The sequence below is a fragment of the Tripterygium wilfordii genome, chromosome 6, assembly GCF_013401445.1.
Source record: "Tripterygium wilfordii isolate XIE 37 chromosome 6, ASM1340144v1, whole genome shotgun sequence".
Classification (NCBI taxonomy): domain Eukaryota; kingdom Viridiplantae; phylum Streptophyta; class Magnoliopsida; order Celastrales; family Celastraceae; genus Tripterygium; species Tripterygium wilfordii.
In genome coordinates, this window is record NC_052237.1 from 8,634,041 (window position 1) to 8,649,748 (window position 15,708).

At 36.2% G+C, this 15,708-nt stretch overlaps 4 protein-coding genes across 4 annotated transcripts; 2 read left to right on the forward strand and 2 right to left on the reverse strand.

Annotated features, from left to right (window-relative positions):
- Positions 1–87: 87 nt before the first annotated feature.
- On the reverse strand, positions 88–3,157 carry LOC120000685. Its single transcript, XM_038848814.1, has 8 exons — positions 2,597–3,157; positions 2,371–2,517; positions 2,033–2,290; positions 1,582–1,929; positions 946–1,506; positions 768–863; positions 313–686; positions 88–229 (listed from the first exon to the last, which is right to left on the reverse strand). Exons 1-8 carry the CDS (start codon positions 3,155–3,157, stop codon positions 88–90), a joined length of 2,487 nt encoding a protein of 828 aa, XP_038704742.1.
- A 1,147-nt stretch (positions 3,158–4,304) lies between these two features.
- On the reverse strand, positions 4,305–5,343 carry LOC120000836 (golgin candidate 2-like). The gene is made up of 2 exons (XM_038848993.1): positions 5,230–5,343; positions 4,305–5,137 (listed from the first exon to the last, which is right to left on the reverse strand). The coding sequence occupies exons 1-2, from the start codon at positions 5,230–5,232 to the stop codon at positions 4,664–4,666; spliced, it is 477 nt and encodes a 158-aa protein (XP_038704921.1). The 5' UTR covers positions 5,233–5,343; the 3' UTR covers positions 4,305–4,663.
- Positions 5,344–7,421: 2,078 nt separating this feature from the next.
- LOC120000686 (nuclear transcription factor Y subunit B-4-like) lies at positions 7,422–7,969 on the forward strand. The gene has a single exon (XM_038848815.1). The coding sequence runs from the start codon at positions 7,580–7,582 to the stop codon at positions 7,967–7,969; it is 390 nt and encodes a 129-aa protein (XP_038704743.1). The 5' UTR covers positions 7,422–7,579.
- Positions 7,970–11,410: 3,441 nt separating this feature from the next.
- On the forward strand, positions 11,411–14,890 carry LOC120000467 (cullin-1-like). The gene is made up of 9 exons (XM_038848556.1): positions 11,411–11,538; positions 12,080–12,244; positions 12,335–12,434; positions 12,571–12,762; positions 12,843–12,890; positions 12,970–13,173; positions 13,271–13,348; positions 13,650–13,739; positions 14,415–14,890. The coding sequence occupies exons 2-9, from the start codon at positions 12,114–12,116 to the stop codon at positions 14,520–14,522; spliced, it is 951 nt and encodes a 316-aa protein (XP_038704484.1). The 5' UTR covers positions 11,411–11,538; positions 12,080–12,113; the 3' UTR covers positions 14,523–14,890.
- Positions 14,891–15,708: the final 818 nt, after the last annotated feature.

Here is a 15,708-nt window from a genome sequence, read left to right on the forward strand (position 1 = left end):
CTTTTTCATATACTATTCACAAAAACTAGCAAAATATACATGCTCGACTGACAAAAAAAGTTGCTCGACCATGAATATAAAGCATATTTACATTAAAAATTCTCCACCCCATGCCTCCATAGTGAACTTTTTCCTGTAGAATACCATGTCCTCTTGAGTTATTAGACTAACTGGCATGCTTGCAGTTAATACTTCAATGAACTTGATGGTGAACATGCCACAATCTCCTCTGTTATAAAAAAATATGTTAATGTCCTAACTAACTCATGTAACATGGACTACAATTACACACAGAATTTGAACTTAACTTACCCATTATTTTGTTGAGGGCAGGACGATACCCTTTTAAGTTTCCAGGGAGAGAGATTTTCATCATTTAACGCAGCTGCTCTTAATATGTATGGCATCATCAACTTCAAGGGCTGCATTAATTCATTAAATTTTGGAATTTTTGTGCAGCTTGTAAGCGAGTCATACACGTTAATCTGTCTTTCCCCCAAGATCATCTCTACAGCCACCCAATGTGCATTGTTGAAGTTGGCAGGGAAGTAAACGTAATCTACGTTAGACCAAGACACAGATTTCACTGGACTTTCTCCTATTACATAGTCCAAAATCAGATTATCATTGTCCCAAGAACAATCCTTGCTTTCATTGAAAAGTATGAAAGCTTGCGTAACCCGGACCTGTTCAGTTTGTAATAGGTTAAAGTAGCTATTGATGTACTTTACAAAAGTTATGGTCTAACTAGTTGGAAATATACTTACAAAGAAAAAACTGTCGAGCACTGTATACTTCTTCTTAAAAACTTCAGGGTTATTGGCAATCCTTCTACGAATATGGTACATTGCCACATCAAGGTGCTACATAAAGATTATGAATATGTTAAAGAAATTTTCATCATATATCTTTTCAAAATAATAATCTTCAGTACATAATAATTACCTTGTCCGATAACCAGGTTTCTGGTCTGATGGCATCCACAAACCAATTCTTGTCCACTTGACATGGCTCCCAACTTATCAACTTACTTTCAAGTGTATTGTCTTTCATGAAAGCAAGTAAATCGCGTGCCCATTCCTTTGGATACGCTCGCTTCAACTGTAATATTGGAGCGTCTGTCAATGGATTAACTATCTCATTTTCCACCATAAGTTTCCTCCTCTTGAAGCTGGGGGAGGTAAATGGTGTTTTCGTTTGTGGTCCATGCCTCTTCGCACGCTTATTCTTATTTCTGGTATACTTGCGTGTCCCACCTGGTGTAGCTGTGGGAAACTGAGACTCTCTAATCTCCTCCACTCCTTCAGAGTTCTTGTTTATCTTCTCTGGTGTAAACCGATGCTTTGAAAGCTCTAATAGTTCATCCACAGCTTCCAGCTCCATACTTGGCAACTCCGCATCATTTCTTCCAACTACGGCCTCCTCATTCTCATCCTTTTCCTTCTTCTCCTCATTCTCCTTTATTTGAACTACAGCTTCTTCCTTCTCCACCTCCTCCTCCTCCTCCTTATTCTCCTCCTCCTCCTCATTCTCTTTTACTTGAACTCCAACTTCTTCCTTCTCCACCTCCTCCTCCTCCACCTCCTCCTGCTCCGGCTCCTTCTCCTCATTCTCTTTTACTTGAACTACATCATCCTCCTTCTCCTCATTTTCCACCTTTTCCTCATTTTCCTCTACCTTATCCTCCTCCTCCTTCGCATCATTCTCCTTATTCTCCAACCCCTTGTTTTGAGGTTCAATCTCATCACTTAGAACCTCATCATCCACCTCCATGTTAGTTCCTATTCTAAATTCCACTAGTTTCTTCATATTATCCTCCACAGACTGGAAAAATGCATCAAAATAAGTTGTAACCTCATTCCTCAACAACCTATTTATTTTTTTCTGCTCAATCAACACCTTCTCCATCCCAAGTAACTTCTCAATAACCTGCACAATGAAAAACAATGTGAACAAATGAATTAATCTAAGAACAAAACAAAGAATTAATGTCCGACCACAAAAAAAAATCAAAAACAAAGAATAAACTTACTCTTCCCATTGGATCATCCTCTCGCTCAATCTCAGGGTTGTGGCGATTATTGTCCTCATCTCCAAACAAATTCTCAAACGCATCCACCACAACATTGCTCTCATCCGCTACATTACTCTTCTTCTTTGAGCTCTTTTTCTTTGTCTTGGAGCTCCCCACAACATTGGTCGTCTCCTTTAACTTGGGGCTTCCAATACTACTCAAATATTCCTGCCCTAACTCTAAATCAGTAGGGACAAGCGTATCATGCACTTTTAGCTGTAACAAATAAGCATGGAAAACATTAATATATATATATATATATATATATCATGCAATATATACCATGCAATATATACCTTTTTCATATCAAAAATATTGGAGACAATAGCATTAGATTCTGGAGTGGCAGTGCTGCTCCAGTTCAATATTCGGGGAAACCGGTTTTCTTCCCTCACGTTTGCGTAAGACATACCGATGCGCGACACTGCTTCATAAAGCCATATCTGTAAACAACATTATTTTTTAGAGATATATTCACAACAAACAAAGCATAAACTCATTTCAAAATAATTTAAGTACTACCTGAAGTACTAGCGGGAATCCATATATGCTGTACTTTTCCATCTTTGTCGATCTTTTTTTAAATTTTTCAGCACGACCTACCATGACAGATGCAAGAGACTTTGCAGTACGTGCATAGCTCATAGATCCCCATGGATACTTATTAAACACATTAACATTATCAACCAATTGCAACCACTGGATATCTATATTCCTACTACGCTCCCTAGGCAGTAAAACAGACTCCAAAAAATATACCAGAGCTAGCTTCAACACATCTTCTTCCTTTCCAGGTTCAGGATCACAACTCATGAAAACTTCATCTAACTTATTTCTACCAATGCTCTTATTTCCACCAAAATACAAGTCCCTAATCCTATGCACAGAAGTGTCAATCAAGCTAGACAGGGGAGGGACATCACCACATAACAAACCAGTGATAAGAGCAAATTCAGCAATAGAAAATGTTGCCCTCTTTCCAGCAAATTTGAACCTGAATAATATCACACCAGATTCTTCTTTAGCAGAGGTTACAACTTGTCGTAGTAGAGCTTGATGTACCAACTGGCCAGAGAAATTCATGTGCCCGACATCCAGAAACATGCCAAAGCATGTTCTCCTAAACATCTCCAGTTGATCCTCACTAAGCTTCCTTTTGATTTTGCTTATGGATTCAGATATATTTGAAAAAACACTAACCTTACCTGGGAAATGATTTTTCATTTCAATCATGTAATCCATTTCTTTGAAAAATTGTCTATCTGAAAAAGAAATACAATAACCAAATTAATATTGACTTCAATCATAATACTCGACCAAAAAAACACATTTGCTCGACCACAAAAATAAAAATGCTCGACCACAGTTTCATAAAAATGCTCGACCACATAAAATTAACAACATCAAATGTTCGACTACAACAACAATGCTCGACTACAACAATTATGCTATGCTCGACTAATGCTCGACCTACACAACAATTATGCTCGACTACAACAATTATGCTATGCTCGACTACAAAGTTAAGAATACTGGAACACACATAATGCCCGACCCTAAATAAAACTGCTCGACTAATGCTCGACCTACACAACAATTATGCTCGACTACAGAACATACATGCTCGACTACAAAGTTAAGAATACTGGAACACACATAATGCCCGACCTAAAGAAAACTGCTCGACTAATGCTCGACCCACACAATAATTATGCTCGACTACAGAACATACATGCTCGACTACAAAATTAAGAATACTGGAACACACATAATGTCCGACCACCTGCACGCAAGCACCACCAAAAACCCAAGACTTCACCCACAATGTCACCCAATTAAACAGAGTTTCACCAAAAACCCAAGCCGGCCACAGGTATGTACCAAAATGCAAAATTTTTCGTGTAATACCAAATTAAAATCGAGTATATGTTAGGCAGAAAACTAAGCCAGTAAGATACTAACCTCAGAGGGGGGAAAATCCCTTATCTGTTGTTGAAAACTGATGATCGGAAGTTGTACGGTAATCGTCGAGCAGCCCGTCGAGCAAAAGAAGTTTGAAAGAAGTGGGTTTTCGTGGGAAGGGGAAAAGCCAAATGGTGGGTTATGTTTTCTAAGGACAATTTGGTCTTTACATTATGAAACTAGGTCATTTTTGCGGTTTATAAAAAAAATGGGTCATTTCTCTTGTTTGACTTTTTGAGAAGGTCATTTTTACAAAATTCCGAAAACAGAGCCACATCAATGATAACAAAAGACAGAGCATATCATGCCCAGCCAAGAGATGTTGACGCCACAATATGCAAAGTAGAAGATGAGCTTTTCGAGTTGGTAGATAGACTAATCTACCTGACCACATGTCAAGGCGGTTCAAGTCTCTCTACAAATCCAAATAAAGGCAGTTCAGTGAATCTTGAAGTTTGAAAAATAAACGATAGATTCTATCTGGTATGGTCGAGTTTGGCTTCTATCTTCAAAATGAAAATGGTGTAGTTGGTCTTTAGTTTATAACTTGCATAACTTCTTGTGTGCCAATACTTGTACTAATTAATGTACAGGTAATATGTCCCATACTAAAGAGTACATTTTTTTTTACCTTTTATACCCATGCAGTATTACCTCTTGTGCTTGTTGTTTGGATCGTTCTTCAAGTATTTTCTCTAAGCTCTGCTTCTCACCTTCCAACCTAGCAACCATATCTTCGCGTTCTTTTATGGCCTGCACAGCCTTTCCAGCTGCTTTCTCAGCCAAGATCTTCTCCCTCCACATCCTCCTTTGCTCCCTCCCACGTTCACTTTCGGAGTCAGATGTAGAACCGAAACCAGAATCTGTATCGAAATCGGAACCCTCATCAATTATTGAAGAACCTCTATTCAGATTATCAAAACTAGAACTTCTGGAGCCATTCGAACGCCCAGTTTTCCTAGCCCATTCTATGATCATTTCTTTACTTTCGAAACCAAATTTGTGGTGAAGAACATGGATGTGTCGTTGTACCTCAACAGATTCGTTCTCTACATCTCCCTCAAATGATTTCGCAACCTCTTCTTCAACGAAGTCATCATCCTGCAACACCCAAGTGAAGAAACCCTAAGCCCTAAACAACTCACCACAACCCATTGTTTGAACAATACCAAAGAAACTAATAGAAAACTCACCATTGTAGCAGGGGCATTCCCCTCCGTGGTCGATCAACGGCGTCGTAGCTCTCGTTCTGATCGTCGCGCGAACTTCAACTTCGACAGAGATGTTCCCCTGTTCAGACTTCTAAAGCTTCAAAGGAAGTGAGGTGTTTTAAGTCTCAGACTCAAAATATCTCTGGTCAACGCGAAGTCAATGTAAATCGGGATGTCTTTAATAAAAATCGGAGTGTGACTAAAGTTTCTCATTTTCCCCCTGGCAAGTCATATTGGGTTTAAGCATTGGGCCTCTTTTAGGTGTAGCATTAGCCCAGGAAGCTGACTTACATTCTGTTCTTTGTTGGGTAGCCCATGGACTTCCTTAAATAATAGCTTCTTTTTTTTTAAAAAATATTTTTTAGGATGAAACTAGTTGGGAAATCAGATTGGATGCTCTAACTAAGCAAAGTCAAAGATGCTCCAAGCAAAGAGGTTAAAGAGAAGAATCTTTAATGATTTGGAATATTATAGCATGTTAATCTCCTTAGTGTGTCACAAAAAGAATTCCAAGTGTGTAGGGGTTTCTCACTATCTTTAATCTAAACATTTCTTTTTTATGTTTTTTTTAACGGCATCATACAAGCCCTACTTTTTGGACATCTTACATGAACCTAAACTCGGGCTGCTAGGTCCGCGTAGATTAAGTTTTTCATCTAACGACATGATAAATTGAGTCAAAACTCAGCAAATGACCACAAATATATTGCTCCCAGTGAGCTCACGAGTCAAAACTTTCCGAGTCAATACGATTTCTTCTCATAGAAATTCACCACCAGACTATCGACCAAGGGGTTTCCTAATATCATCAAGCTCTCCCCAAGAGGTTACTACTTAGCAGGATTTGATGGTTGTTAATCATTCGTATTAGCATCCACTCATTCTACCCTAAGCTTGTGTTAGGAATCCCACATTGGAAAAATGTGGAAGTTCCATTACTTAAAATCTTATTGAATAGTGTTTGTACATATATATCAAGTCGAATAAATTTTCCATGACAATTCTATAATATTCAAGTGACTTGTGAGCTGTCAAGTGTACAGCACTTGCCGGGTATAATTAGGTATTGTCTAAATCTTAATTAAGACCACACAACCTGACCTAAACCTAATTATGCTAATATAATTACTATTATTTAGTTGGTAAAGGAAATGCTTTGCAGTTTGCAATGGCAGACAACCAAAAAAAAAAAAACACTTAAATTAAGTTCAAATTAAATAATTTCTTTTTAGGTACTGCCTTTGATCAGAATAACCCTTACCCATACAAACGTGAAAAAATTAATCCACAAGAGTAGAGACAAGGATGCTGGCTTGACTAACACAAACATTAGTGAGAATCTAATATCCTGAAAACCTAAGGGTTTTTTCACAAGGTTATCCACGAATGGTGAGTCAGATCTTAAGATTAGGATGAAAGGCGTACTCGATGAACAATAGATAAATATTTATGTACTACTCCTTGTTGGTCTCGAGGGACGGGACGGAGGAGGACTCTTATATTGTATATATGAAAAAAATCAGAACATTTCACAACGATGACTTGTCCATATCCATGTCTACCTGCCTTTTTTTTTTTGTAATGTTGTAGTTTTGACAATAACAATACGTTTATAATAGAGAAAGCAACCTGAGATAATAATAGAGTAAAGAGTTGCAAACACATATTTTACATGACGATTTGAAATGAGATTATTTGATATCTTTGTTTTAAAAAAAAATGGAAACTTTTGGAAAATAGGCAACTCTTGTTAAGAAAAATAGTTACTTTTTTCAACATGTATGTAAATAAAAAGTACTTAGAAAGAAACACCGAAAAATCATGAGTACTTTTCCTGAAGTTTTATAATAATATACCGAATATGTTGAGACTTATGTCTCACATCGGTTAGGTGTAAGCCATCGATATGGTTTATGTAGTGCTCTTACTTGTATTCGATTCGTTATGTACATTGTCGACCTAAGATCCACACGCTTTTGTCCTTAAAAAGATTCTCTTGGTTAAGAAGGATTATATCTTTGTTCATAAATCACATCGTTAATTTATACCTAACACATAATTGATGTGGGATATAAGTCCTAACAGTATTAATATACATGTACAACATAGAAATATATATTATAGTTAAAGATTCATATAACTATGATGATTAAACAAATAATTGAGAAAATCAACAACATGACTATGTAGACATGCCTCCACATGCATATAGGCACATATAGCTAGACATCTATATGTATATATATATATAAAGAAGCAATAAGTCTATCAAGTGTGGGGCTGAGAGAGAGAGAGAGAGAGCAACGTGTCTGTGGCTGAGAAGATCAAAAGGATGGCAGATCATGAAGAGCAATTACTTCCAATAGCCAATGTGGGTCGGATCATGAAGCAGATCCTGCCACAAAGTGCCAAGATATCAAAGGAATCCAAACAGACCATACAAGAATGTGCAACTGAGTTCATAAGCTTTGTCACTGCTGAGGCTTCTGACAAGTGTCACAAAGAGAATCGCAAGACTGTCAATGGCGATGACATCTGTTGGGCTCTTGGGTGTTTAGGGTTTGATGACTATGCACAGGCCATACTCACTTACCTCCATAAATACAGAGAGGCTGAGAGACAGAGAACCAACCAAAACAAAGTTACTCCTCCTGCCATTGCCACCCAAGACAAAGATCATACTACCATTCAAGATGCAAGTCCAGACACAAACAGCACTTGAGTACTTGAGTATACATACATACATAAATACATACATACATATATATATATGTATATGTATATATGTATGTATGTATACTCTTGAGAAGGGTAACACTCTTGAAGATAATTTATGTTATGTTGGAGATGAATTAGATAGAGAAGACTACGTTAATGATGATGCTACTACTATTATATAGATCAAGGATGCACTACTATATCTAGATCAAGGAGGTGTATGTAAGTATACATATATATATATATATATATGTAAGTTGTAATCACTTGAAGATTTAGATGTTCTTATGAACCAAGTAATTATTCTTCTCATCTTTTCTACATGAATTGTCCTTGTACTTATAGGCTATCTATAGCTTGTAATTTAAGACTTAATGTAGCTATATATGGTGGTTTACTTTGAAGGTTGTGATAGCTGGTGTTTACAGATATCAAAATCAGGGAAGAACATGTTGCAGGAAAGTAGACAAACTAATTCCAGGGATTGAGTTCTAGTTCATAATTTGTTGGGGCAAAATACGGATTGTCGATGTGTGTACACCCAACATAAGGTACTATGTATTTTCTTTCAAGAAATGATCACGCCTCCCCCACTTGAATATTGGCTGAACCCATTACCTCTTCTAATATTTTTTTCTTTTTTTTAGTTGAAGTTTGAGTTCAATAGACTTACATTATCAAAAGTATTTTCCAGGGAAAAACCTAAGTGCATAAGATTTGACCAACACTAATTTGGAAAGAAGTGGCTTTCATATCAACTTGTTTGGTGTTTAAATGTATATAAATTCTCGGAAGTACACATCAGAAGGTAAAACTGATTTTTTTCTGTACTTCCTACTCCTGTTTATCAACTATCCAGCCATCCAGGTTTCCTGTCCAGTATCTATCATAAAAGAAAACTGAGATTTCCTGCTAAGCTTGTGGGCTACCCATCACAGTTAAGCGTTCCGAAAGGATGGAGGAACTTTGCAATTCGACAGAGTCTTGACATTCGTGCAAAAATAATCGGACTAAGTGATGTAAAAAAATCTGGCAGTCCCAAGCAATTGGATGCGAATTCCATACCTGGGGAATTGCAGAGCACCCGGATCCATTCCGAAAAACTATCTTTAAAACTATAAGGAGATAACAGTGATTAGTGACACCTAGTAACTGATCAGGGTCCATAAAAGTGGAGATTTTCTGCTGCATTTTTTTTTCTTTCCAAAAAACAAATAAATCATAATAACATGCTAATCAAGCCACAGAAGTTCTATAAGCATCTTTGTCACAACCAGAATCACAGTACTTTTCAGCTGTTTCCCTGCATGAGAAGAAGCTCTCACTTTCAGTAACCTCGCCATTACATTCACTTCCTGGAAAAACAGAACAGTTTACAATGTGAGTATTTTTGTGACTCCTATGCATGCCATCTTCCAACAAAAGCTTGTCAAATGGGCTGAGGACTGCACATGTACTGGGTCTAGGTTTTGCTCAACTCTATAATGGGGGACCATTGTATTGATGGGTTACATAACACGATTTGTCGAGAAAATCCAAGTAAAATTTTCAGGCATGCTTCTCTATTTTATACTAAATGCAGATGGATTTGGTGATCTCCCCATAAAAGATGATTGAAAAACCCTAATAAATAACTCTAGAACTGCCCATCATAGTAAGTACGGTATTCAACATAGAAAAGCTAGGGTTTTGTGAGTGCCCAGGGACCACTTCTCAACTATCATCTAAGTGTGTGTATGAGTGTGTGGAATATAAAGATGGAATCAGAATTCTAAAGTGCTTCATCACAGTTGACATGGAAGAAAATCCCACTAAAAATGTTTCCCAATAAAGGGGAAGACAACTATATATGCTGAAAGGAATAAACACTGTAGTGTGAGCATCAAAAGCTGGAAACTGTAAAGGTTCAGACCAAGCATGAGATTCATCTACAACATATAGTTTCTCTTGAGGAGAAAATTTTTGAAAACCTCAAAATTCTGAACACCCAACCATAACACAGCAGTAATACCTTTGGGGGGTTTTCTTGATACAATCACTCCAGGATCATGCTGCTTCCATAGCTCCAACCATGGAATCGCGGTATCGATCTTCGTAATCGGCAAGATCAGAGAGTTTGTCGGACCATGTCAAATGCATTCTGGCAATGGTGGATTATAATTTAATGTTTATCTGTCAACAATAACACTTTTCTTCATAAGCTAACGTCAAAGAACAATTATCAGTTATTTATATTCCATTCTAAACTTTTATCTATTGGTTGTTAAGCTGAAAGATTCAGAGGTTTTCCTTTCCTTTGAGTTTTGTTTACGGCAACTGAAAATCCTAGTGTAATGATCAGTAAGATGGAGAATCTTTCATTGCTTATATAGACGAGGAAAAGCATCTGTTATGCCGGTAGCTTGGCTTGAAAGACTAGCAAGAGCTGCTTTTCTGCAACATGTTTCCTGAAAATAAATTCCGAACAAGTTGAACAGAAACTTAGTTCACAATCACACACACATTATCCCTAAATTTCATACAACAGAAAGACCCTTCAATGAGAAGGAAAAATCCTCTCTTCTCCACACAAATTCAAAATGTGAATGAAGCTAATTTTTTTTCAAATTTTCTCAATTCAGCTGAATTTCGATAGTCTGAACAGATAGAATGGACCGAAAACTCTATATTGCAAAGCAAAAAATAAATCTATACGTAAATAAAGGCACTTGCAGAATATTGCTGCATTGATCACTCTATCCAACAAATTGAAGAGAGAAAGTTGAGAGGGAAAAGAGAGCTAGGGTTTTTTGATGCAAAAGTTTTACCTTGACTGAAGTTCTTGGGGCAGAGAGGACCAAAGAGAAGATCACAGAGACCAAGCCCGCCATTGGTGTAAAAGTGGACTCTCCAGTATAATCCGTATTTGAAATGTGAAAAAAAAAAATACAGAATTGCAACTCAGAGAAATCGAAACCACATTGAGATAATTGCTTCAATCAGTGGTTAGTGTTCAACTGGGTAATTAGACTCATTACTGATAGAGCTATAATGGAATTGGACATGAGCTCTCGTGCATATAAATACCATAATCAACACCATTCTTAGCGTAACCGCCAACTCCGTCGGCAATGTCAATTGTGTACTTGCTTTGTCAGATGAAGTGTGCATCATCTCCTTTAAGGTTCAATTTGCTGTCTTTGGGTAAGTTATCATCATCCTTGTGTTTGTTTTGGATCATCTTGTGATGTTAAGACAATCAATTACAGAAATCTTTGGAAACCCAGAAGCGAAATCTCAAATCTTGAAAACCCAGAAGCGAAAATCTCAGAGAATTAACAAAAACGAATAGTGATTCGTGAAGAATCCCGGTGCCTCAAGGACTTTACTCTATGATGAAATTACACTTAACGCCTTCACTTCATTAGGGAATAGAAACGACAGCGTTTTTAGTTCACAGTATTTTGTTTTTAATAATTTTCCTGTTTCCCCCAACAAATCGAGAGAGAAAAAATGGAATGACAAGAAACCCATTTGATTTTGAAATCTCTCTTCCGCTGTAGCTGGAACTACCGAATTTTCGCGTACAAACAGGTCTGGTGATATAATTTTTGTTAAGTCTTGCGTAGCATTTTTTTTTTTTTTGTAAGAAATAGTCTCGTAATCTTCCATGTTTTAGTCCTAGAATTATCAGGGTTTTGTTGGGGTTTATGTGGGTTTCTTTTGTTCTTCAGTATCAATGTTTATTTCACTTTTTTTTGAGGGTTTGTTTTATTTGATTCTGTTAGTGGTTTTTTTTGGATATTTTTTTTTCTATCACCGTCTGTTTGGTTGCCAAGAAAATAGTGGTATGTTTTTGATAGTTTTTATCTAAGCGAATATTTGCTAATCGCTAGGGAGACTTAGGTACTCCTATGGGGTCAACCAAATCTTAAAAAAGAAAAAAGGTTCAGCCTTTCGTCTCCTCTATATACGAACTTCTTATGCATTTTGGAAGACCGTATCAGTTTTGATTTGTTTATTGTGGTAGTTATTGTTTACAGCTTGTTACTGCTCTTGAGGGAAATGGAATACATTCGTTACTAGTTCAAGTACTCGGATTGTTTTAACTGATCCTGAAAATTTTCTTCCCCAGATTTATGTGACACTCAAGATTGAAGAACTGGTTAATGATGTCTAAATTCATGTCATTGGATGAAGGAATGATGGTAATCGAAGAGGCAATTAAGAAAGCAAGAAGAATTATTCAAGGCCAACCAGAAACTGAGTTCACTGTGGAAGAATATCTGAAGTTCTATGAGTATCCTTTGTGTGAGGTCCTTGACTGCAGTTTTGCATAATCTTGGTTGACCTGTTTTAACTGAATAGGTATCCTTAACTACCGTTGTAGATGCGTCTATTTCATGTGTGCATATCGTAGAACTGATGAGGAACCAATGAAGATTTATGATAGGTTCAAGGGCAGCTTGGAAGAGAGCATTGTTTCATTCGTAAGATGTTTTAGATTTTTTTATTTTTTCATTATCAAAGACTCTCCCCTCATTATTTCATTATATTCCTATGAGCACATTAAGTTCTGCTCAGTGACGTTTAGCTGGGAATTGATGGCTCCTGTTTTGCACTCAGGTACTACCGTCATTAACCCAAAAAAATGATGCCTCTTTGTTGACAGAACTCGTGGTAATGTGGTCTAACTACAAGAAGATGTCGACGTGGCTACGTGAATTATTCGAATACCTAGACGAATTCTTCATCCCTTCTTATTCAAAAAACCTTGCCTCACTTGAGGAGACCTGTATTAATTGCTTCCAGCAACTGGTAAAAAAATATTTGTTTCGTCCATATAATCATTCCTATAATTTATTATCTAAGCATTATTCTTTTTTATTTTGATCCAGGTTCTGGAGAAGCTTTTCTGTGAATTATGTGCAGCTGCAATATCACTGGTGGATAGAAGTGTTTCTTCTAAGCTAGTAATTTCTTTTTACATGTATATGGTTGAGTTTAATTCAAATTTACATACAGATCAATCACGAGCGTGTGGGGTTGCACATTGATCAAAACGTGCTGAAGAATGCCTTGCTCGTATTTGTGGAATTTGATGGATATGGTAGATCGAACTTTTGTGAGAAGTTTGAGAAGGCCATGCTAGAAGAATGTGCTACTTACTACTCTCGGTTAGCTCAGGAATGGCTTCTATATGATTCGTGTGCTGATTACTTTCAAAAGGTTTTTCTTACTGGAATTTCAAAAGCTGTTGGTAACTATTTATTGCATTGCATGTCTTGTGGTTGGTAATCTTCAAATGCTCTTTTTTAACTTTCAGGTTCAGTGGTGCATTAATCAGGAGAGAATAAGAGCTAGTTGCTACTTCCCTTCTGGAGCTGGGGAGAAGTTACTAAAGGTAGTATAATCTTTCACAAACCTATCTCGCATTCTGGACAAATCATCTCTTAGAATATGCTGTCCCTTTGATTTTTGTTTCAACATTCAGTTCTGGAATCCAAACTATTATACCAATAATCATTTTTGTGCCAAGCGCTGCATTACAATATGTTTTAAACTTGGTCAACTTTTATTTGGTAAAATACACTTTGCTCCCCTCACGTTTATCAAAAGGACAAATTCTCCTTTTGACAAACATGAGGGAAAGGGGGGGAATGTATTTCACCTTTTTTTGTTGGTGATCTTGATTCCCTTTGAAGGTCGTGATAGATCAACTGGTGGAGAAGAGAATAGCCAACTTGATTGAAAAGCAGCAATCTGAGAACTGCGGCTTCGCTACAGATTATCAGGTGTTGATACATACATTTACTCATTTATAAAAATGTGGTTAGAGTAAAACTATTACTGCAAAATATGATATATTTTCTACCTTTATGCATCCCATTTTGAGCCCACTGCACTATTGTGTCTGTGCAAGACATTACCCTTAATTTGAGGGTGGATGTATTTCCAATTTATGCTGTCATGCATGGTTATAAAGTTCTAATTTTGTGAATCTTTATCACAATTTATCAGTAATATCTGTTAGATTGATTCATGTAGCAAAGCTGGGTTTCTTTACTCGGTTGAGTAAACGAGACATGCGCATTGCTGTTTTACAGTTTACTTCCATCATAGAAGCCAAGAAATTGTGGACTTTCCTTCGCCTTTTCCTTCGCGTTCCGGGTTAACAATGATGATATTAAGAACATCGCTGATGTTTAATTTTTTATTTCCATTTATTAATGAACATTGGTTTTGAAAATGTCGAGATTGAATACGTATCCGTTATGCTTATGGCTCTTCTTCATTTTACAAACACTTTTATTAGGCCTAGAAATAGTAAATGTAGTCAAACTTATTATTTCCGCGTTCTCTTGCCAGCATCAATCAAAGTTTTGTGCTTTTGCTTTCTAGTGTTTTAGGGTTATGAACTGATTATCATTGTGAAACACTGCTAATTGTCCTTTGGATATTATTTATAGGAAATGTTGTCTAAATGTGCTGGCATGAGGCTTGAAGAGGGGACCCCTGCATCAACCCCAGGAGAATGGCTGTCTTCGTTAATGGCGAGCTCAGCTCGTATAGGCTAAGCCTTATCGTGTTTTGACCAAGAACTAATGTTTTGTGTTAATTACGAGCTTGCGCAGATCTTTTTTTTTCGTAGGTAAGCAGGAGTGAGTGCTCGAACTTGAGTTCTGTCCAGTTCGAATATATGCCTCAACCATTGGCTGCGGAGATCTTGTTTATCCATAACGAACATTAACCCAGTAATGTTTTAACCTTGCTCTAATGAAGATGGTTTGGGCTCCTAAGAGTATAAATACTCATCTCACTGGGTAGATGGTTTTGGCATGTAATTAGATTCGAAGACATTACAGTATCTTTTTGGTTCATCAAAGATCCACACTTGAAGCTGTACGTTTATATGAAAGCCTGGTGATGTGGATTGTGCCTTAAATCTTCAACTAAACAAATCCAATAATTTCAGAAAAACTAATTTACTATATTTCCTACCGTATCTATTTCCCATAAAATCTACTCAGTACTTTTTGATGAGCGGGCTTTATTGTAAAAAAACCCAACCCACCGTGGATATGACTCTAATTTGATATGTTTTGATTAAGTTCACGAGTTCAATAATATTTTTAGTCCCAAACAAATATTAGATCAGCTGCTTGTTTGGAACAAGAGAAGTGGAAGCGTTTCCGCTTAATTTTTTTCTTTTTTTACAAAAAAGTAAACGTGGGGCCCACACTGGCCCCACTATTTGTAAGAAAATTTTAATTAAAATATATTTTAAAATATACTTAAATTAGTAATACATTTAATAATTACAATATATTTTATTAATTAAAATATTTAAATTTTATACTTAACATTAATTTTATTAGTAAATTTTATTTATTAAATTAAATGTAAGATTAATCAAAATAAAACATTATTATATTTAATATTTAATAAAATAATTATTTTATTAGTTTTATTAATAAAAATAATTATGCGTAAACTAAATTTTAATAAAAATTATATTTATTAGATTAAATTTAATAACAAAATTTAATATAAAAATTATAAAATATAATATTATAATACTTTAATTCAACAGCATTTCTGTTAACATCAATTTTTAGTTCACCAAACACCTCACAACATATTTTACAGCTTTAAGCTCAGATTTTTTTTTACAACATTTTCGCTTGTATTGAAAATCAATCTTTTCGCTCTACCAAACAAGCTCATATTTTAAAAAATATAGAATGTTTTTGGTTTAGATTA